The sequence below is a fragment of the Triplophysa dalaica genome, chromosome 16 (assembly GCF_015846415.1).
Source record: "Triplophysa dalaica isolate WHDGS20190420 chromosome 16, ASM1584641v1, whole genome shotgun sequence".
NCBI lineage: Eukaryota > Metazoa > Chordata > Actinopteri > Cypriniformes > Nemacheilidae > Triplophysa > Triplophysa dalaica.
The window spans coordinates 22,444,058-22,468,874 of record NC_079557.1 but is presented as its reverse complement, the minus strand read 5'-3'; the positions used below and the strand labels follow the sequence as shown (position 1 = coordinate 22,468,874).

At 40.4% G+C, this 24,817-nt stretch overlaps 1 protein-coding gene across 3 annotated transcripts in view; it reads right to left on the bottom strand.

Annotated features, from left to right (window-relative positions):
* Nucleotides 1-648: 648 nt before the first annotated feature.
* nlgn3a (neuroligin 3a) overlaps nucleotides 649-24,817 on the bottom strand; it is a 174,765-nt gene continuing 150,596 nt past the window's right edge. For all 3 annotated transcript variants that reach the window (XM_056769110.1, XM_056769109.1, XM_056769111.1), the window contains 2 exons: nucleotides 19,070-19,859; nucleotides 649-2,943 (listed from right to left, as the gene is read on the bottom strand). In XM_056769110.1, the coding sequence (XP_056625088.1) occupies nucleotides 2,091-2,943; nucleotides 19,070-19,859 (1,643 nt within the window). In that variant the 3' untranslated portion in view covers nucleotides 649-2,090. The remainder of the gene's footprint in view (nucleotides 2,944-19,069; nucleotides 19,860-24,817) is intronic.

Genomic DNA, 24,817 nt, shown 5'->3' with positions numbered 1-24,817 from the left:
CTGTAAGTCGCTTTGGATAAAAGCATCTCCTAAACGACTAAATGTGAATGTAAATGTAGTTATGGTCATATTTAAATTTAGTAAGGTATCATTTTAATGCTATTTTAATGTTTTTAAGTGATTGTTGTCATTTTCTACATAAGTTAGCAGCCTGTATGGGTAGTAACTGTGTTCCTGTATCTCAGTGCTAGGGCGTTCCGTTAGTGCTGGAAGATGTTGTGAGATCATTTGTTTCTTAGGGCACACACATACTGATAAGACGTAAAACATCTCTCCTATGATGTTCCTATGTATTTATACATATTATTCATTTAAAATAACCTACGGTTAACAGGTTTTTTCACATTCTTTTTTTTTCACACCATAGGACATAGGATGTGCGGAATATTTCCTCATTTCAAAGTATTTTCTAGAGTTGTCTGCTGAATATAAACTTTGATTGGCTGACTCAGGCTGGTTCACGTGTGTGTCAAGGTTTATAAAGAAAGAAATGAATGGCCGCACAATTATACTGTTTGTTTTCTACACTCTCAATGTTAGACAAACATTCATTTCTAAATTCAAGAAAAAACCTTTCACTAAAGTAACCCAAAAAATCTGTATATTGATATTGTTATGCATTAAGAAAGGAAACCATTTCTTCTCCAGTTTTATGGTTTAATTTGGCACATGGCACAATCAGCATGTATACATCTGGTATACATAAATAAATATTAAATATATTTATACATAAATATACATATAGAGCAATTAAAAAGACATGTGTTTTGGCCTCAGTTCTAGTGTTGAGGATAAATCTAGTATTTGCTTTGCCTTCTGGTTTTGATTCTTTCAGCTTGATATCTGAATCAGTCTGCTACAGAGCTCATTTACACCGTTCATAAAATCTTCATAAAAGCCCTATACATATATGTATGTATGCCCATATTTATATATATATATATATATATATATATATATATATTTAAAGAAACACAGGTCTACACTGATGGGTTATTCAGTGTGAAGAGGCCACTGTCTCCAGTCCAGAAGAACGATTATAAGTCAATGGAATCATGTCAGTTAGTTCAGTTCAATCTTCAGCTATTGTTTTCTCCTGCATGTAAAATAATACATTTATTTTTTAATTCTTAAGCAAAATTAGACATATGTAACTTTTAAAATAACAAAAAGTTCTATTTCGCAAAGACAGATGACCATAGACGAAATTGAAAAACTACTTGTGGTAAACAAACTCAATGCAATTGTAAAGGAAAATCATATGACAGGCTATCACACACACGAGCACACACACACATCATACTCATCCAAACTTAAATCAGAATCAAACACACACCAAATAGTGCTCTGATTGTTGTGTGTAAATGTTATTTCATTAATGTATGATGCTGAAATTGAAAAAGATGCACTTTCCTTGAAACAAAATGGTTAGAGGAACTTCTCCAGTCTTGTCCCGTGGCAAAGTATCAAACTATGGATTTTCAATAGAATCAAGAAAAGAAGTTAAACACCATGGGTAAGGTTATGCGACTGAAAAGAACACATCGCTGTTGCTGTTTCAATCCAAAATAGATCACTGCAGCACGTTCCCTCCACACTCATCTTAGGGAAAAAATCATCAAATCGAGAGAGAGAGAGAGAGAAAAACAAGCTCTTTATAAGGCATTGAAAAGAAAAGGAAAAGCAACGCAAACAATATTACGCAGATGTCACCTCAGAGGCCACAGTTTCAAAACTTCTTCCCACAAAAGACTATGATGGGAAATAAAATGCACTTTCCTATCCTTTGTTTTTGTTTTTTTGTTATTTATTCAAGAAAAAAGTGATCGCCCCTTTTGCACGATTCTGCTTAAAAAGGTGTTTTTCCTTTAAAATGGTGATTAGAAAAAATACTGCTTGAAATGTTCACTCCTTTTCACCCAAACAGAGCAGTTTTGTTTTGGCAGGTTTGCACAACTTGACATCTGGAAGGAATTTGTCATTCCTTTTTGCAAAAGTCTATTCAAATGCTTTTGATTCCATCACTGTCCCCATCCCTCTCTGAATCCTCCCCGACCCCTCTCCCCCCCCCCAACCGGATCTTCGTAAAGCTATACGCGTGTGGTTGAGTGGGAATGTGGCAGGCCGGTAGAGTTGAAGCCGGCCGTGAAGGTGTTGTAGGGATGCAGATTAGGCATACCCACCAGCGAGTTGGGGATCATAGTTATGGTGTTTGGCGTCATGAGCGGGATATCGTCAGGTGAGCGGCGCAATGTCAGTGTGTAGTCGGGAAGCGAGGCCAGTCGCAGTGGGTCGCCCGGCAGCCCTGCATCGCACTCGTGGTGTGTCTGGTTGACCTGCAAAGACATGATCTCCTCTTCTGGGCTGTGCCGGTTGACGTCATTGGTTGTGTTGGTTCGGGGCGGGCTGGGCTGCGGGTGCTGTTCCTGCCGACGCTTGTCCTTACGGTAGTACAATGCGGCAAATGCCAGAACGTTGAGGAACAACAGCGAAGCCCCGACTGCAATAGTCACGCTCAGCTCCGTCGAGTAATCCCGTGGGTTCTCGACCACCAGAGGACCTGGCTCCTCTTCTCCGTTCCACTGCTCCTTTCCACTTTCGCTGTTGTAGGCCGGCGACATGGGAGGTCTTTTGGTGTTAAACGGCCAGGCTTTGCCATTGGGTCGTTTGGTGGCAACGGAATTCTGAGTTGTCTCTGCTGGTGGCACTTTGGTCGTGGTGGAGGTGTAGTGGAACATGTCATGTAGGTTATAGAGATGAGGGACCAGGTGCTTCCAGAAAGCCACTTTTGTGGCACGGTAGTGATCACGGACACGTGGCTTCAGGCCGATGTGCAGGTATAGCTGGTCTTGAGGATTGTATTTGGACCAGGCCACCTCTTCAAAACGATTGGCTTTAGTGTGGATAAATTTGGTATCCTGAGGCACTGGCTTATTGGGATCCCTGCAAAACAAATGGATGATGAATTAATACATGCAGTTCTGAAACGTAACGTGTTTCTCACTTCTGACTGTCAGTGTTAAACATTTTGTCATCGTTTTTGTCCTACCAGACCCATAATAACAACATCGAATGGTCAAGCTCTTCTTTTTCAAACAGTGAAAGTGACACACATGCAAATGAGATTGCAAAACTACCGTTGAAAGACTGCCAGTTAATAATGACTCCGATGTTGGTGTGTTTCAGGTGAACACTATCACGTGGCTTCAGAAGACATTAAACCAACCGCTTTATAGAGCTTCTTTGAGAATGACTGCCCTGGACATTTTCACTCAGGTTTGAAACATGAATAGACTGAGGATTAGTTTAGCTGGTTTAATTTATGCAAGCCTTCATCGTGTTTTTTACATTTGTGTTTTTGGCCCGTCTCACAACATGCTGATTCCTGTTTCCACGTCTCCTCTTTTCTTCAAAGAAAACACTTTCATTCTTCATCATTCTGTATGCATAAACAAAGCTTACACCATGAATCGGCCCCTGGTGTTCACGCCAATCAGCAGAACAATCTACCCGTCATGTACACAGCCGTTCTTTATCACGTGCACTGCACATCTAGCTGTCTTGTATTTTTCTACTAGGAACCCCCTCCAAATCATCCTTTTTCATTTCTCTACTGTGTGGAATTCTCTCGAAGCACCTCTGCCTGTCAGGCTTCACGCATCCATGGCTCAATCTGTGTAAAGAACTAAATGGGCTGAAGAACAAATGAATAAATCAACAGCTCAGATGTGCTTGAGGATGCAACTTGTTTTTGATAAAACAACAGCAGTGGATCCATTCCGTTAATTGCTCTGGGAAAGCAGTGCAGATTGCATTAACAGCCAGTGTGCTGATAGAAAGCGCACACTAAATGGAAGACGCTGGCATAGAGCCTGTGCGTGTGTAGTAGTACCATATGGCCTCCAGGGGTCACTGTTTCTCCAATTGCTAAGGTGGCCTCCTCGGGACTCCGTTCTAGGTCATATTGACTAATCAAATGTATTAACATATGGCACATGAATAATCCCACACCTACTTGTTTTATAGCTGCTCAGTACAGATGATATAGGTCAAAACTGAATGCGTGAGGACAGTTTGCTAATCCGCCTGTCGGTCAGGTCATCAAGAAGGTTTATGTTACCTGGAGATGGTTATTCAGTAGCATTCCCACAACCCTTTCTCAGGAAGTACTGTATGCAAACACATGCTGCCTGATGCTCAGCCAATTCTGGGGCCAGAACTCATCGAGTGAATCACCTCAGCCAGACCATGCTATCCAGACTAGCCTTGAACCTCATCTGGAGAATGTTCTCTGGAATAATACGACAAATGTTGCAGGTTTGATGTACTCCGGGTTGCAGGCAGGAGCTCTCTTGTTGATGTTCTTGGAGCTCAAGAGTGTGGCACATACAACATAATGGTCATGAGTCAGGGAACTTCACGTGACTTCAGCAAATGAACAAGAAACTACAGTCACTGTCAGTCTATTTACATAACAGGGTTTGCCAAATGCATACAGTATTTAAAAAAGCATCAAAATAAAATAAAAATAAAATTATTTGAAAAAAGTATCACTTACATTAGTCACATAAAACATCTCCTCGTTTATTTGTTATTAGAATTTATCAAGTATTTGTTCGATTACTTGAGAAGTCACATGTAAAGCTACGTAAAGGCAAAATGTTGTAGCTAGATTTTACAGTATCTCTTCTATCACAGTTGGACAAAACATCAACCACGACTGAAAGAGCAGATAAAACAAAGGCAGGTCGACAGAAACATCACGTGCTTTTAAGTTTCTTTTGCATCACAGTTCACGGTTCTGGAAGGAGAGAGGCAATTTAAGATAGGATGAATATCAACTGAGAAGGCCATAAATAACTGGTTTTAGTAGGCTTGTAATGATCCCGATGAATATTGGCAGCCGGACCATGATGACTTTGGAGGAGAATATCAGTAATTAAGTTTGAAAGCAGCAGACGGCAGAGGTAAGGTCATATTGATCTGCCAGAGAACAGGATATCAATGGCACAGCAGCGGTGCGGCATACATGAATTCCTGCTGCGTGGTGTGCGAGTCGCAGTCGGTGTACCTGGGGCATTCTCGCTTGATAGGAAAGGCTGGAATCTCAATATCACCACACGCTCTGATAATGGTCAATCAACCACCTTGCACGACACAGCATACTGATGCTGCCGGAAATATAGTGGGTGGGCCTGCAATGCACTGCAAAAAAAGACTTTCTTACTAGTATGTTTGTCTTGTTTTCCAGTACAAATGTCTAAAAATTCTTGAATCAAGATGAGCAAAATGACCTCAGAAAACATGTCTTGTTTTTAGAACAAAACTATTTAATTTCATTAAATTTGTACTTAAAACACGCAAAATTATGCCAATGGGGTAAGAAAATAATCTTGAATTTAGTGACAGAAAAAGTTAAACCTTAATTCAAGATTATTTTTCTTGCTTGGTCTAAGCAGTATTCACTGAAATTTCATATTTTTGTTCTAAAAACAAGACTTATTTTCTGAGGTAGTTTTGCTCATCTTGATTCAAGAATTTTTGGACATTTGTACTGGAAAACAAGACAAAAAACTATGTAAGAAAGTCATTTTTTGCAGTGTGCTGCCGACTGCTGATTTGATTGATTAGTCTTTGCTAAAGTAACGCTGTCGATGTATTTCACATGAGCTTTTTACATGTGAGGGTGGTGTATGGGGGGGGTCTACAGAACTACACTTTCATGTGGCCCACGACACAGTTTATAAATGTATGAAGTTCCTGTGTTTCACTGATTGTATTAATAACTATTATTATTGAAACACGTTCCGTTTGATGGCCTACAATCACATTCCATTAGATAGTGCTATCCTGCAGTAATGCTATATTCAGAATGCTTCAGAAAAAACCAGCAGGGAAAAAGAAAAGCAGCTGATTCTGGGTGTCACATTTGAAAGGTAGTGTAGGAGCTGATAACGTTCTGTCTTAAGGGACTCCTAAAGCGATCAGATGTTTTTCTACAGTTCAGGCCACTTGGGTTTGTTGGAATATCAGCTCCTCATTCACGTCTCCATCCCTGAGAGTCTTTGAGATTCTGAAACCAGGGTGGATTTAAAAATACTGTCCAAACACCACAGTGAAGGCTCTCTCTCCAACCAAATTTTGACCAAAGAACGTCACTTTATCCGTGCGACCCTTTTTCTTCTTTGCAAATGAATATAAATATGTTTAATAGTATTTGCTCATACTGTATTTGAGGTACAGTAAGTATTTGTAGTTTTAGTTGAAGTAGTCATAAACGTCACCTGTCAAGATGTGTTCTTACTTTTCACCAGCTTACAGGACACACTTAGACGTACAGTATATCTGATGAGCATCTATTTCATCAAATGTTTCAGTTTTACCCAGTTTGTCTATATTAATATGTATTTACTGAACAGCAGTTTTACAACGATTCATGAAGAAATGAACTTTGCATAGAATACGTGGACTATTAGAGTATTAGGGAGACTTGGGTTTGCATTTTGTTCTGGGACTGTAAACAAGCACTCAGCACAATATTACAGCCTAACAAGTCTCACAGATTCTAAATTGATGTGATGTACATTAAAACAATCTATTCAAAACTTATCTATATACCTAAAACCACATGCAAATCCGATGAAACATGCATTGGCTTGGGTCATCGAATTTATTGGCAGCTCCTTTCAAATCTAAACCTCACTGATTCAAACTGAAGGCAGAGCATGTACCTTTCATTTTCATGTTTTCTATGCACTTGTCTTGGTGTTATTTAGCAGTAAAGTTTTAAAGACGAGACACCACAGTGTATGGGCAGAAGGTTGGAAGTCTTGTCTTTTGATTATCCTCAATTCTTTTTGCAAGTCACGATTATGAAGGATAGCAGTATAAATCTAATGAATATGACAAGGTGCACAAGAGGCAGAGTTAATTTGATGGAGCTGCGCTGCTTATTCATCATCAGTCTCATTTGAGATGCTTGGATGATCGTGGACATAGAGACACCACATCCTGCGGGGCGTCATAAAAGCTTTAGTGTCTTCCAGCGCTTCGGCTGGCCTTATTTCATTCATTGAATTGAATTTAACTCAAGGCAGGTCCCGCATCTTTCATTTTTAATGGTTTATATACTCTATGTGTGGCTTTTTATAAATATAAAAATTGTGTCGGGCACTCTTTCATCTTTAGATTTATGTGGTACATTTCAAGGTCCACGCACACAACTGGCTTTGCTCTTGAGAGACGCAGCGTTACATTCAGAGTTTGATATTTCTTTACCACTTTCAAGGTCGCAGGTGGAGCATAGAACATAAAACACTGTGACATTGAGAGGATTCTTTCAAAAAAAACTCTTGTTGCTGCCGTCTGAATGGACACAATCTGCTCATTCTTTTAAAGAGGGTTGTGTTTTCTAACTTCCAAAAGTCTAGCTGTCATAAATTCTGCACTGGATTGATATTTGGACAATTGATAAAGGAGACAATTTGTGCTGTTGGCTAAGACAAACATGACAATTATTTTTGCCCAGACGATGGTCAATGGTCTCCCTTACGCAAAGAAAAAACTTTTTCATATATAATAATTGTCAGTATATTAAACCATTTCTTATAGATTTTATTAAGAAAAATTGTTTGAATAATACATTGTTAATATATGGCAATTTTTTGAATAATAGATAAGAAATTACAAAGAATTGCCAGTGGTGTGGTTAGCCATCATGATGCAGAAAGAGAAGGACAACACTGCGTGAGATGACAGGGAAATGGTTTGTCATCTGAATGACCTAAATTGCTGATTATAAATGGACTTTGGAGCAAGTGATCTGCTTTTAGCGTCTGACCGTGGCTGTATTTAGTTATTGGTGCTGCTAGACCTTAGTGCTGCATTTGACACGATTGACCACAGCATACTCCTACACAGACTCGATAAGTACGTCGGCATTAATGGAATAGCATTGAGGTTTAAGTCTTATTTATCCGACCGTTTTCAATTTGTAGCAATAAACAATGATGTGTCCCGCAAATCGCAAGTCCAGTACGGTGTACCACAGGGCTCGATCTTAGGGCCTCTGCTCTTCGCTTTATAAATGCTACCTCTAGGAGATATAATAAAGTGACACGGAACTAGCTTTCACTGATATGCTGATGATACTCAATTTTATTTCCTCGAAGCCTCATGAAACACAGCAGTTCCATAGAATAACTGAATGCATAGTTGATTTAAAAAACTGGATGAGTAACAATTTTTTTACTACTGAACTCGGACAAAACAGAAGTGTTACTTACTGGACCGAAAACCGCCATACATAACAACCAAGAATACTGCTTAACTATTGACGTATGCTTCATGAAATCCTCGTCGTCAGCTAAGAATCTTGGTGTTGTATTCGATAGTAATCTGTCATTTGAGAGCCATGTCGCCTACACCTGTAAAATTGCATTTTTTCATCTAAAGAATATATCTAACCTACGTCATATGCTGTCAGATGCAGAGAAATTAATTCATGCATTCATGACATCAAGACTAGATTACTGTAATGCACTTTTAGGTGGTTGCCCTGCAGGCCTATTACAAAAACTGCAACTGGTTCAAAACGCGGCAGCTCGAGTTCTTACACGTACAAAAAAGTATGAGCATATAACCCCGGTTTTGTCAACCTTGCAATGGTTACCTATAAAGCATCGCATTAACTTTAAGATCTTGCTTATTACCTATAAAGCCCTACATGGTCTAGCGCCGCAGTATTTAAATGAACTTCTATTGTATTACAGTCCTCCACGTGCATTACGCTCTCAGGCATCCTGTCAGTTGATAATACATAGAATTTCCAAATCGAGTGCAGGTGGTAGATCCTTTTCTATCTAGCGCCTAAACTTTGTAATATTCTTCCCTGCACTGTCCGGGAGCCAGTGACACTCTGTCAGTTTAAATCTAGACTAAAGACGCATCTTTTTAATCTTGCATACACTACACCTCCATAATATTAATCCTCAGAGGATTTAGACTGCATTATTTAGATCAACCGGAACCAGGAACACATCCAACAACAAATGACGTACTTGTTGCATCAAAGAGTGCAGAACAGTACTCTACTCTCAGCCAGTCTTGTCTTTTTGTTCCAAGGTTACCGCAGGATGCAGTTCATGCCCAGACCTGATGGCAGAGCTGAGAATGGTAAGCGGTGACCTGACAAGAGCTGAGATGATAGAGCTGGATAAAGGACACGGCGTCTTGACACGATTTCACTACAAAATTTAAAATGCTCTTAGATTGTTAATGATAATCTTAAATCTATAATTTACCTTATTAGTAAGATTTTTTTTTTACTAAGCCTTGTTGTGCAAGCACTGTTGAGCTTGTGCATAGGCAGCAGCTTTTGCCAGAGTGGAACTGGAGTCCCCTGGTTGGGCCTTTTTTTCTCGATTGGAGTTTTGGGTTCCTCGTCACCGTTTGCATATTGTTTTGCACTATTTGCCTGGCCGGGGGGCTGCTTTAGAATTCAGAAGTTTTATATAATTAATATTGCATATAGGAATTTATAGTCCGTTTAATATTTGACCTGTGGTTCTCTCTCCTTTATCTCAAATGTGTGCTTTTACTGTGCTTGTGTACGAGTGTGTTTGCCTGTGCGTCTATGTCGATGCGTGTATGTATGTATGCATATTGTGTGTTTGGAGAAATTGTATGTCTGTCTTTTGTGTTTTCACCTTCTTCTTGTTTTTACAGGTATATGCCTTTAGTTGTTTTACTTATAGTCAATGTGTCTCATGTACAGCTGCTTTGTAACAATAAAAAAATTGTATAGCTATATAGCGCTATATAAATAAAGTTGAGTTGAGTTGACCATGAGAAATCATATAAATAGCTTGACAGAGTATTGAGATCTTTATTTTGCTTAAAAGTCTTTACTGTTTTCACTTATGTCTCAAGCAAAAATGTGTCTCTTTTTTACAACGAAATGTAGCATATAATTCTACTTTTATTTATTTATTTTAGGCAGAATAATATGATGAATTTCCTGTGCTAACGTATGTTGTTCATGTGAGTTGATGTGCTTTTGTGTGTTATGCCAGCACATGAATATGAGATTGATGCATAATCTTGTTTGTAATGCTGATCAATGCTGCTGATGTCCCTGCATAGGTCTCAGAGTTCTTTTCACAATTATGTAGAACAATAGTTATACAGACAACTAAATGGAACCCCAGCAGAACAACATTCTGTAATAAATCTCCATAAAAGGGAAGGAAGGAGTCGGGAACCGGTAGACATTTTAAACATTTAATAAAGTAATATAAGAGCCGGCGGCCCCTCACGGACGACCGCCGGCGAACAAAACATAAATACAAAACACAAGAACATAACTACAAACGTAAAACATGTTCGGGCCCGGTCCTCTCTTTTTCGACGGTCCGGTCGCTCGTTCCTTTTATATGCTCCCTATCTCCTACGTAATTCGAGCCCGGTGTGCGCACAGCTGGCGCTCATTCACAATTACTCACCGGACTCGAACCACGGTCTCGCCTGCCTACTCTCTACTTAATCTCTATTTATTGTATTTTTGTTGTCATTTTCAGGGTCAGAGAAAACCAGGTCTAAGAAACCAGCTGTGTTAAAGGAATATTTCACTTCAGAATTCCCATGCCATCCTAGGTGTGTGGTCTTTCTTTCTTCAGCTGGACACAATTTGAGTGATTTTTAAAGATGTTCTGGCTCTGGTAATGGCACTGGTGTAACCCATTTTGTGAAATCTCCATGGGGTTAATAAACGTCTTCTGAAGCAAAACAACATGTTTGTGATTAAAAACTACAAATTTAATCTCATTCAGATTGACCCCTGAAGTATTATGGATAACATTTATAACGGTAATATGTGCTTCAAAACAATGGGACACTATCCAATGACATCGAGCTGAGAAGAACCCAGACATCTTTAAAAACGACTTAAATTGCGTTATTTGAATATTTGAATTATTGATTCAAATATATTGTGTGGTGAAATGTTCCTTTAAACATGAAAGGACAAGATGTGTGTCAAGGAGAGCAACCTGGCAGAGTTGTTTGTCAGTTTTAACCTCAAGTATCAGACCTACAGCAGGATGCACCCATGAGTTTGTTCAGAGGTAAGATATGAGCATATTTCACGAACCATATAGATTCACACCGGAAGTGGACACCGGAAGTAAGGGATGACGTCAAGCTGAAGAAGGAGTCCTATCGGGCTTGGCTGGCTTGTGGGACACCCAAAGGCAGCTGAAGGGTACCGACACGCCAAGCGGATTGCAGCCCGCTTGGTTGTGGAGGCAAAAACTCGGGCCTGGGAGGAATTCGGTGAGGCCATGGAGAAGGACTATCGGTTGGCCCCGAACAGATTTTGACAAACTGTCCGGCGCCTCAGGAGGGGGAAGCAGTGCCCTACCAATCCTGTTTACAGTGGAGGTGGGCAGCTGTTGACCTCGACTGGGGATATCATCGGGCGGTGGAAGGAATACTTCGAGGATCTCCTCAATCCCGCCGTCACGTCTTCCATTGAGGAAGCAGAGGGGGTGGATGAGATCCGCCCTGAGTACCTCAAGTCTCTGAAAGTTGTGGGTCTGTCCGTGTTGACACGCCTCTGCAGCATCGCGTGGCGGTCGGGGACAGTGCCTTTGGACTGGCAGACCGGGGTGGTGGTCCCTCTTTTTAAGAAGGGGGACCGGAGGGTGTGCTCCAACTATCGGGGATCACACTTCTCAGCCTCCCCGGGAAAGTCTATGCAAGGGTACTGGAGAGGAGAATCCTGCCGATGGTAGAACCTCGGATTCAGGAGGAACAGTGTGGTTTTCGTCCCGGTCGTGGAACACTGGACCAGCTCTATACCCTCTCCAGGGTGCTGGAGGGTGCATGGGAGTTTGCCCAACCAATCCACATGTATTTTGTGGATTTGGAGAAGGCATTCAACTGTGTCCCTCGTGGCATCATGTTTGAGGGTGCTCCGGGAGTATGGGATTCTGGACCCTTTGCTAAGGGCTATCCGGTCCCTGTACGACCTGGAGCAGGAGCTTGGTTCGCATTGCCGGCAGTAAGTCAGACTTATTCCCGGTGCGGGTTGGAATCCGGCAGGGCTGCCCTTTGTCGCCGGTTCTGTTCATAATTTTTATGGACATAATTTCTAGGCGCAGCCAGGGGCCGGAGAGTGTCGGGTTTGGGGACCACACGATTTCATCTATGCACGTTGCGGATGATGTTGTTGTGCTGGGCCTCATCAGACCATGACCTTCAGCATGCACTGGGACGGTTTGCAGCCGTGTGGGAAGTGGCTGGGATGAGAATCAGCACCACCAAATCCGAGACTGGTTCTCAGTCGAAAAAGGGTGGCTTGCCCACTTCAGGTTGGTGGAGAGTTCCTGCCTCAAGTGGAGGAGTTCAAGTATCTTGGGGTCTTGTTCACGAGTGAGGGAAGGATGGAACGGGAGATTGATAGACGGATCGGTGCAGCTTCTGCAGTAATGCGGTCGCTGTACCGGTAAATCGTGGTGAAGAAGGAAATGAGCCGCAAGGCGAAGCTCTCAATTTACCGGTCAATCTACGTTCCTACTCTCACCTATGGTCATGAGCTGTGGGTCATGACTGAAAGGACAAGATCCCGGATACAGGCGGCCGAAATGAGCTTTCTCCGCAGGGTGGCTGGGCGATCCCTTAGAGAGAGAGTGAGAAGCTTGGCCACTCAGGAGGAGCTCAGAGTAGAGCCGCTGCTCCTCCACATCGAGAGGGGCCAGCTGAGGTGGCTCGGGCATCTTTTCCGGATGCCCCCTGGACGCCTTCCCGGGAAGGTGTTCCGGGTATGTCAAACTGGGAGGAGACCCCGGGTCTGGAGGAAGAGCTGGAGGAAGTGTCTAGGGAGAGGTAAGTCTGGGAATCCCTGCTTAGACTGCTGCCCCCGCGACCCGGCCCCGGATAAAGCGGAAGAAAATGGATTGTAGGATGGATGGATGGATATAGATTCATCTAGAGCAGATTGTGTCACTGACCTTGTCTTCACAGTAGGCTATAAGTAAAGACATTGTGCACTATTCACTTGCAAAGATTTCATACATATGGTTCTAGAGATGAACAATACCTTGCATATTAATATAACACAAAAACACATTCAAGGGTTCCAATTAAAGGAAAAAAAAGGAAGAAGTCACAAAAGTTTGAAAGATCAGTGAGTGAGTGAGTGAGTGCGTTGGAAACTGGCAGTACGGACGGATACAGGGTTGATGGAGGAACTGAGCTTGTGAAAAGGAGCACCGTTATGTGCAAGATAAAACTTCATGAATAGGCCTATTTTTTTATTTCCAAAATAAATATGAAAAAAGTACATTATATTTACTTCTGTTTTAAGATGATTTATTTATATCAGTCCCTGGGTGGATCAAAAGCAAAGAAAGGGAAAGCGAATTCCAAGAACACTGGCCATGTTGTACAAAAAGAACTGAATCCACAGGTTTCCTCTCCTCTGGGAAATTGACATGTTTTCAGTGTGTCATCGAGTTCGCCAAAAAATTTAAATTTCGTCATAATTGATTCACCCTCATGCCATCCTATGTGTTTTTGACTTACATTCTTCAGCCATACACAAAGATATATTCAAAATTTCAGCTTTTTGGATTTTTGATTTACCACTTAATTGGGCTTTTTGTTGCGAAGCTCCAAAAAGCACATCAATTCATCATAAAAGTAATCACGAGACTCCAAGGGGTTAATGCTTGACTTCCAAAGTGAACTGATTCATTAGTGAGACAATAATTCATATTTTGAGTTTATTTTTCATTGTAATGTTGCATACACGTGTATAATGACATTAATAGAAATCCTGTTCATGGCATTACAAAACTAAGAATAATCAGCCTATTATTCAATATATATTCTTGAAGAAAGGAAGCCATATGCACCTTGGGTGGCATGAGGATCAGTTTATTATGGAGCCATTTTCAATTTAGGGGTTAACTTTTAACCTAATTTAAAACTGTTTATTACACCTTAAATGTTTTGTAACAAGAAATGTCAGCTGGCATTTTAGCAAACAAGCTCATGAAAGACATTTATCGGACAGTTGCTTAAAAAAGTTTTAAAAAAGAGTGTTTATTTGTACAATTTTTGACAAATGTAATAAAATATACCTGTATAATATATCAAGAGATAATTTAATCTTAAATAACAGTATTATAAATACGAATTATAGTATGCCCTGCTAAAATACGAATTATTGCTGTAGACAATGCAGTATAATACTGTAAAATGTGTGGGTTACTGTAGGATAACAGTATCATACTGTATTTGGTTATTACAGTCCAGTAGAGCATCCATTGGCCGGTGGACACTGACCCCTGGGCATTCCTCATTATGAGCTGTATTCATGGGTCGGTCAGCTGAATGATGGTCAACATGTGTCCAGACTGATCTCTGTCCTCTCCCCTGTTGATCATGCAGCATTGTCTCTTCCTCACCGATGTCATTAACACACTACTGGGCTTCCTTGCCTTGTCAAACGCAAATGCGCATTTCATTTTCCCCGGCTCGTGCTGGCTATAATTAAGTGGATTTGAGACTGTTACACACAAACTGAACACAATCCCTTTGAATTCCCAATTGGACGTGGGTAGTCTTTGAAGAAACAAAGCAACCGAATCCGAGAGGCAATTTAGCTCGGAGCCTAGGAAAAGAGATCCATGTGGCCTTGGGTGGTGGGGGTCAACTGATGTTCAAGAGCTTTTTCTTTCCATCTTGGTATAACGGTACGGGAAAAGTGCCCATTGAGATGCAACATTAAAATGATTGTTTTTGTTTACATACACACAAGGCAGATATGAGACGCTTGGAGTTAATGAGCATCTGCTTACCATTCAGACGAAGTACAGGCAGCAGAAATTCAATACGGAAAAACGGGTGTCAATAGCATTACCTCGATAAAAATGAAACATAGCTTGCGTCAAATCTTTCTGATTTCATAGTCAAGCTGTCATTCAGGGACCTGAATCCTTTTATTAATCACTGTTTATTGATAATCATGTTAGGGTGGAGAAGTTATGAAAGTATAAGGCAGGATGAAGAAAAGCATGCAGACAACAGGAAAAGCACAGTATTGGGCTCAGCAATGTGTCTGGCACAGCACAGCATGGGCTGAAGACATCCAGAGGAAACAGCCCCCTGCCCATCAAACACTAATGCCACAATCTCTACCCAAACACTGCCATCTGAGGACCCATTGTACAGCCTGGACAAAGGCGATATGCAGAAACAATTTGCTTATCAAGTGTGAGGGAGACTGTTGGCTTGTGCTGTGCTTTAGAGGACCACTGTCCATTTGTATAATACAAAGATGTAAAAAACATTGCGTTCAAATGTTTATCATTCATTTCAATTCAATTCATTTGTCAATGTACCAGTGGCTACAGAAGTAACATTTTTCATGATCTGTTAATGTAAACTATGTATAATTTTTCTTCCGTTGTTGAATTGCTCAGATATGGATTGCATTTGGCATGTATAGTTCAATTTACTTTGTACACTTTAGTTTAAAGTTTAGATTTACATGTGTTTAGTTAGATGACTCTACTTTACATCATCTGAGAAATAACATTGTGTTCCCTTTGTATGTCTCCACATACAACAACATTGATTGTATTTTATTACTTAAAGTAGTGTATGTAAACTTACAATGTTTTACCCAACACTTTTACTAAATAATATAAGGCTGGGTTACACAAACAAGGCGAATTTCTTTCTTCTCTTTTGTCAAACCTTCTAACCCACTGCGACTGCTTTTATATTATTTTCCAAAAGCAGTGAGCAAAAAAAAGCTTGTGTTGAAGGTACAATGAAGCATTAAGCAGGGGATTGACACATGCTGTTGACTTTCATGTATCCATTTAAACATGGACATCACTGTACAATTTGTCTCTGCGTATCTAATGTATGTCATCACATTCAGGGGTCAGTTGCATAAACATAGCCATGGTTTTAAGACAGTGTCTCAGAATGAGTCTGACTTACTGAAGTCAGTGAAGAAAGACAGTTTCATAAATAAAGCTTGTGGTTGTCTTTAGTAAAACGAAATTGCGGAAATAGTAAGACACTGAACAGCTTAAAACAAATGGCCGACAGCAGGCGCTGAACTAGCTTTTCTTTGCTAAAAAATGGTATATTAGAGGAATACAATGCTGCCAAATGTACATAAATGAACAAATTTTGTAATGACAGTGTAAATTATCATAAAACATGGCTTGGACTACAGTAACTGAGAACATTCAAACTCAGTTTCACAAACCATCAAAAAAATCTCCAGCATCTTTATGACAGACTTCCAGTGGATTTTATTAAGAGCTTTGAAAAGCTCTTTCTCATCGTATTGTCTATTTATTCAAATATTTGCTACTGTATAGCACAATTCAAACTCAGGGCACTAGAATCTAGAGCGGTTGACAGTTTATTGGTTTCTATAACAACAGAGATCATAACGGAATGTTTGCAAGGGGGCCATCAGTCTAGTTTTCAGTTTTAAATAAGACCAATCTAAGGTTTTATGCAACTGATTTAAAAAGAAAACACTAGTCTTTACAGATTAAATTAGTTTACTAACGTGTAACACTAGTCTAAAACAGTCTTATGCAACCAGTCCCAGATGCTGTGTGCGTGTCATTCTGTGTCTAGTCCACCAGAGGTCCACGTCTTGATTCTTTCTATTTTTACAGAAACAAGACCAGCATCAGTAGCAATGAATTCCAAAATATGAAATGGCACTCATGGATAGTTAGAGAGTTATTCACTCATTTGTAGAGGAGGGTAAATGACATGAGAAATATGCCAGCATCTTTATTTTACACAGAGATTGGTGAATCTGTTAATACAACCTTGATGCTTTTAATGCCAATAATGACAGCTCAAAAATGAAGAAGTAGCCCCTTTTGTGTTATTTTTACAAAGTTGGCATGCCTCAAGAAACGTTACAGATACATTAATGTCCTTTAGATTCTTGTGCTTGACCAACTATTCTTTTGGGAACTATATTTATTAGGGCCCTATATGGTGAAGTCCTAAATGTGGCTTCATGTAAAAACTCATGGTAAAGTGGACACACTTCAGTCATCAAGAACCAAATGTGGAATTGAATTTCTTTAGTATCCAAAAGAAAAGTTGGTCAAGCATAAGAACAACACAAAAAGGTTTTTTCCTCATTTTTTAACTGTCATTGAGGATTGCTAAAGTGAACAGACTTTACAAATAGATATACCAATATCTGTGTAACAATAAAATAACGATACTGGCATATTTTTCATGTCATTTAACCCTCCTCTACAAAAAAGTGGATCACTTAGTTACTTTACTACTCATCGGTGGCACTCATATTTTGGCTTTCACTATAACTGATGCTGGTCTTGCATCTTTAAAAATATACCTAAAAAATTGAGCAGGGAAATATTCTAAATTGGGTTAATTTGACACGGAATGACTCCAGTATAACACACATGTTGCTGCAGCAAGTGCTGATGTGGACATTTGCATCCGAATCCCAGCATGCTTTTGTACAAAACAGTTTAGTTGTTGATATTAAAATGGTGGTTTGTGTATTTCTCAGATTTAAAAGTTCGTTATCCTGAAATCTAATCCTTTGCTCTTCACAAGCCAACTCATAAGCAGTATTCACAACAATCCTCTCACAAGTAAGAGCAAGTCAGAAACTCACCGCCATAAACTGATTCTATCATGGCTGCTGAGCTGGAAGCCATTAGATGAACGACTGCAGGAGGATACAGTATTTGTCATGTGATAAATATTATTTTAAAGGATTTCTAAAAGGATCCTTTTAAAATGGCAGATAGGAAATGTTCCAGACAAGAAAACTTTTTATTCTACAAACATCAATACTAGATACATTCATTCATAAATGTTTGAATGTCTTTGCAATAACTTGCAAGACAACTGAGTTTTGTGTTAACCTGCAGTATAAGAAAGTTTAGAGGATCTATTGACAGAAATGCAATATAATACTCATAAATATGTGTTCAGAGGTGTATAAAGACATTACACAATAAAGCGTTCTGTTTTATTATCTTAGAATAAGCTATATCTACCTACATAAACCTTACATGGGATTCATCATGTTGTTTCTACAGAAGTCCTAAACGGACAAACTGCTCTACTGAGTGTGTTTCATTTGTCCCAGCATAACTTCCTGTTTTATTGGGAAACTGTGCTTGTCTAACACTTTCATTGGTTTTTAGACTTTAAGTTTGGTTCAAGTTCTAATCACAAGGGAAACATCCGAGTTTAACGTACATATGCCATGCCCTTCAACTGATTTGACAATTTGGACAGATGTTCTATTTGAAGAGTTCTTTAAAACACTTGCAGAATGTTGACTTGAACATTCAGTCAAAAAAAAGCCTGTGGTCCTCAAACATTAACACGTCCATTTGGCGTTTCTCAATCTTTAACCAGGCCTTGTGTATACTTAACAGTTAAAGAATGATTTATAAATGTCAGGAGGTGTCATTTTATTGCAAGTGGTAAAAGTGGAGTAGCGGCAGCGTGACCAATCAATTTTTCTCAGTAACAGCGGGTGTCAAATTAGATTTGTGTTGTAGAGCTGATTACAAGCACTCCTCATACAGATCTATAATGCTTCATGCTCCGGGTGGAATTGAGCATGAAGGAGAGGAGGTGTTGTTGGGCAGGTAGGCTGGGTAGGCAGAGATGAGCTGAAAAGTTTTGATTAATGCTGTCGAGGGGCACAAACGTGATAAGTTCCACTCGTCAGTTTTCCCTCGGGCGTACTCTTTAAGTCAACTTCAATATAGAATTATATATACAGTACATGCACATACACATATATACATCATGACATTATACATTGCATTGTATTATAGAATATATGGTATGACAGATCTTCCAAAAAATGTAGATTAGCCACAGTGACTGTAGTCTGTGGGATTGTGAACAGAAGAGAGATCACTGCTCTGGTTTCTTAGCAAGGCATTGTCAAATTCAAAAACCCTGTATAAATACACAATGTTGTAACTTTGCATGTTGACAGGTAAACACTTACCCGGTTTTGGCGAAGTTTGTCCAATAGGTCATGACGACAGCACTGAGCATGACGTCATTTTTGGAGAAGTTGCAAGGAAAGAGGTCAGTTGGGCCAATCATGGGAATACCAAAGACGTAGGGTACCTCATCTCCATGAGCTGCATCTGACCAGGCGGGTTTCATCAGACTCTGGCAGTGGTGGTAGAAGGCGTAGAAGTAGGTGGGTGAGCCATACCGGGCGTGAAGATCTGCTGTTACAACTGAGGGCTCCACCCACTGATGATCGGTAAAGAGTGCCACCAGCGTCTTGCGGCGCGTCTCAGGATTGTCTCTGTCGGCCCAGTCCGTGTACATGAACTTAATGGTCTCTCGCAGAGTATCCTTGCCCTCCGGGTAACCATACAGACTGTCCACAAAGTCCGAGACAGAGAAGTCAAAATCATTGCCCGAGACACCATCTTCAGAGTCCACGACGTTCTCCACAAAGCGCAGGCCCTCGCCCTGGTTGACACCCAGCATGATGTCATAGTTGAGAAACTCGCCCTGCTCCATCAGGATCTCAGGGTCATCGGGAATGACATCGCCGTCAATGACTGGGCCGAAGGCCACGTGGTATCTCGCTGGCTGGATGTCTTGTTCCACCAGCTCCCGAGCACTCTTCTTTCTTAGACAGTCCACCATGTCCAGGGTGTCCAGCACGTTACAGCCCACTTTCTCCGCCAGCAGCCTCGTGTACTTGACTGGCTGATAGTTGACGGCCCAGCTGGACAAGGCTGAGCCGCTCTGGATTATGGCACGATGAAAGAGTCCTAGAGCAACACAAGACAAACATTTAGTGCATTATAGACAGGGCTTTATATTAACGGTAAAACTGTCTTTTAACCTTATTTTTTTATAACCTTATTCTTTATTCGAAGAAGACATCAAAAGAAGAACATTTCAAAAGAAGACATTTTAAAGAATCTAAAGACATGGATTTACAATCAATGAAGACCTGAAGCTTTAACACAAAGCCAACATATACAGTATGTGTGTGCCATAACAAGTCTTAGTGTGTATTAGGGATGGGCACCGGACTCTTCTGTCGGTACTACAAAGTATTGATTCACATTAAATCAATTGGTGCCAAATTTCGGTATCTGAGAACAGCTGTGCGAGAGCAGTTATGTTAGAGAGAGAGATTATAAATAATAATAACTAATAAAGCAGGCTGTCCTTATCGTCATTTAAAATGTAAATAAACAGTTGACTCTACATATGTTTATCCTATTTATATTATTTATTTCACTTGTTCTTGTTTAAAAAATCAAGTATACGATCGCTCAGATGCAGCCGGCACGCACGCACACACATAACATTGTGCTGAACATTTAAGTTTGTTAAGGCGCTTTGTGTTTTCGGTCCACCAATGAATAAAATCATCCACCAATGGTCCACGAATGAATAAAATCATCTCATGAAGCCCCTAACAAAGTGGATGAAGAGAGGTGAGTGAGCCGTCACGGTGCAGTTTCAAGCTGTGAACAGCGAAGCAGGAGACTTATACACACTTACATTATGTATTATTTTATGATCAACATTATATATATATATATATACATATATATAATGTCATTCTGTCCATATCTCTGTTAAAAATGTATATTACAAATTAATCTGTTATTTACAGTAATGATGCTGTTAAACAATATTTTTTAAGTCTTGTTGCATGTATATTTTCTAAGGTCTGCTGAAGGTGAAGGCCAGATTGTTTTGGTAAATTATCACAATGCATAAATAAATGGGGCGATGTGCAATGTGCGATGACTGAGGAAATACAATAAGCTTGTAGTGATAATAATGCATTAGTTATTTATGTAGACTGTATTTCACCAAAATGCTCAAATTGACAGATTTGGACTCACTAAAAAATGAACAGTACTCAACCCTACTGTTGATCCTAAACAAATCAGTCTGGTCTTATGAACTGAATGATGCGATGTCTTAAAAGACAACATCTTTACATGAACTCTCATGAACGTGAGGTCTATTGGCAATTAGTGATTTCATTTTTCTTTTTCTCACTCAAACCATTTGAAGGCTTCGACGGACTTGGGAAAAGTATCATTAAAGTCATATGGACCATTTAATGATACTTTTCATTCCATGTACTTATGTGGAAAGGAGGACGTTCATATTGTTACAAAAGTAGCACAACAGTAGCTTAAGCCTACTGTACAATAAACTCTTGAAACACACAATCTTTCAATAAAGACTGGCGATGAGCACATAACCCATTGAATATTTATGTAATTCTCATTGATCTTAGATAATCAAAATGTAGAATGTCATTAAACCTAGTCATAACACAATCATGGACACAGATGTCCACGAGTGGAGAAGAAAAGCATAACTCCATTCACTTCACTGCTATGATCTACACCCACACTTGTGTCAAGATGACCAGATGCAGTTTAGCATGCCCGGAGATCTACGAGTCAGGTTTTAACATGCAAATGCTCAAAGTCATGTATCCTCTGCTCTCTAAACCTCAGATCATAGATTGCAAGAGCTTGCAAACAAAATGTAATTCTCCTGCTACACGCCTACTTCTCCAGAAACAAAAAAGCTTTGGCTCGCTATTGCGGAGGTAGCGCAAAGTACCACACATCCCTGCAAAGAGAAGGGTTTTGGCCTCACTCCCACCCTAATGGCCGCTCAATATTACTGTAACCGTGAAGACACTGCAGCTGAAGGCTCTGTGCCATATATTTCACACAGCCATGTAGGGACTCAAGCAATACCCAGATGAAGCAGTATGTACGCCTTCCCTGGTGATGAAGGCCTTGAATATGAAAGCGAGTTCTAGCCAGGCACACAAACATACAAAGACAGAAATGTTTTCTCCATTGAGTTTTTACAAGTAATGCTTTCAGCTTTAACCACCTCCGGGCACTCTCTTACCTGACTGCACAATCGATCGGCACTTCAGCTTTTCTTTGTTGGCTCAGTGAACACTAAGGAAATTACCCAGTACTTAGGTTTCCTCATTTGCCCAAATAAAACTTTCTCGAGGTCAAGCACTGAAGAGGAATCCAGGCAGTTCAAATATTCAGGTATTAAACCTTGCAGATGGGCAGGCTGGGATATTTCCAATCTAACGTATCTGTGAAACCTTTCATTTGTGCGGCTGCTAGTCTGTTAAAGAGTCTGGGGACGTGTGCAGTGCTGTTCTACGGTTAACACCTCGGACAAATGTGTATTTTTGAATGTGTGTTTCTCTCTGAGAGAGAGAGACACTGAGAATAGCAGTGCTCGTTCCTTTTGAAGGTGCTTCACTGCAGGAGATCAGGACAGGACAGTAGTCAGACTCCCTGGGTGAGAGAGCAGATGTCAAGGATATTGACTCGCTCTCCAAAGCATTCACATGGTGGCTGTCGGATGAAAGATGGCCACATGGGGCTCGGGAAGCCAAGACTCTGTCTCTGCCCTTCCTCTCGTTTCCTCTTTCTGAGCTTAACACTACAGTTAACACACAGGGTCAGGCCAGAAACATTGTCTCTGTAGTATGCAAATGGTGGATGTTCCCCACACATATCTTGATTTGTTCTATTTTTGTGTACACTTTCATCAGCCATATATATGGTGGATGGATAACACAAATATTTACTATTGACAAGCTGCATTCAGCACAGAATGGATAAAAGCAGAGTATGGAGAGCAGCTGAACTACAGTCGGTCAGCGAGAGGCTCCGGTGGCAGAATGAGGTCATGGTGAATTGGGAGGTAATCACTCATTCGGCCTCTCTAAAGCACTGGTGCTTTGCGCGTTCTTCCAGCTGAGCTGCCTCAGATGCTGGTGAAATGACTGCACAGAACATGGGCTGGTCAGGGCATAACTCACATAAAACAGAGAGCAGTGACCCTTGGGCCATGACCACCGCATGCTCAGCTTTGACATCAATGCGCTTATGAAAATTCAATACTTTGAGCTTGAACTACCTCCATAACATCTTCCACAACAACAACACCGTGTCTCCAGAGGGAACATATAGAAGGTTGCAAAAAACGTTGAAATTACTTCATATTGAGGGTAGAGTGACCATGTGCAATACAAACATTTTAAAAGTCATCTACATCAATCCATCCAAATGGGCTACAATCCCCTGGCTGTTACACACACACACACACATACACACACACACACACACACACACACACACACACTGAGGATGTTTATTAGTCTGCGCTCTGGAAACATTCTCCTGAGCACAGCAAAAAATCGAATTCCTCTGCTGTCTCTTAAGCTGCCATTAAGAACAACCCCTCATTGGGATACCCCCAGTTTATGCCCAGCATCATCACCACCCTTTCCTACCGTCTCTTCTTCTCTCACCGTCCCACTCTGACTCTCAGATGCATTTGACTTTACATCAGACTGTACATCTGAGCCCATTTCTACTAACAGTTAAGCGTCACAGTGCCACCCTAGAAAGAGAAGTGATAATTCATCGTTATTTCCTCTCGTGACATGACCGTCGCCATAACTATACTACTTAGAACAAAGAGACATGTAGGCTGGCATCTGACGCTTTGAGGAGTTCATTTTCTGAGGCAGTCACCTGACACCTATCATGCAGCAAACTGTCTTTAGGGGTTTGGCTTGATTTCTGAAATCCCATAATGTCCTTGTATTCCTAACGCTAGCAAGATGCTGCAGACTGGACGGGCTGACATATTACTTTATTGAGACGATGCTGCTAAATTTCTCTCACAAGTTAAATGCATTCTGGAGAAGAGGACTATAAGAAGAGTATAAGACATGTGCTTCAAGTCTAACCTCACAGGTAGGTTATTCAGGGTATCCTGAACGTGTCGCATAAATTATGTCATTATAGATCTGGACACGTGTCCTCCATCTATGTTGTAAAAAAAATGGTGTCCATTCACTTCTGAGATGGTGCATTTATGCGACAGAAAGTGGGATCAGGACACGTTTGGTGGAAACTGTAGAAAACCGCACATCATTTTTTTAATGACATTCAGTTTATTGCAAGTAAACCAAATGAGCCAAGAAGAGTTTCCCATTGCACTTTACATTGCTCTACGAGAGGGTGCCATGTGCTTGTGTTTACCTCACTGTTTCTCTCACACTGCCATCTACTGTACCGGATGTGCAACCCCAAAGGTTCGTGAGGTTTTAAGTTTCATACTGTAGTATGTACTCAATGTAAAAATCAGGTCATTAAACTAAAAAAAAACACATTTCCCAATCAAGGTCAAGTTCGTTCTATTTTACAATAATAAAGTATAACCAAGAAATTCAGAAATTCATCTTATGAAATCAACATGTCAAAAAAATCTTTCTTTTATAAATGAGTCATCAGCATATAATAAATAGCAATCAAATATAACAATCAAATATATTATTGATATACTGTTGAAAAAGGTATCATTGCCATGTTAGCCTAGCTTATGGTAGAAGAATTAGCTTTGTGGCGGAGTGATACAAACAGTCAGTGAAGCGGTTCAACGGTCAGATCCCATGATAATCCTGATGATATATCTCACGGCTATCAGCCAATCAGATTCAAGAAACAGAGAGAACTGATGTATAATTCATTTTATACAACAGCTCTTTTTGGATTTTGAATCTGATGGCTGAGAACTATATGCAATATTCCACAAGGATCATCATGGGAACTGACCGTTGAACCGCTTCACTGACTGCTAGCTAGCTAACAAGCAAGCAAACACACGAAGCAGTTAAACCTTTCCAGAATGTTTA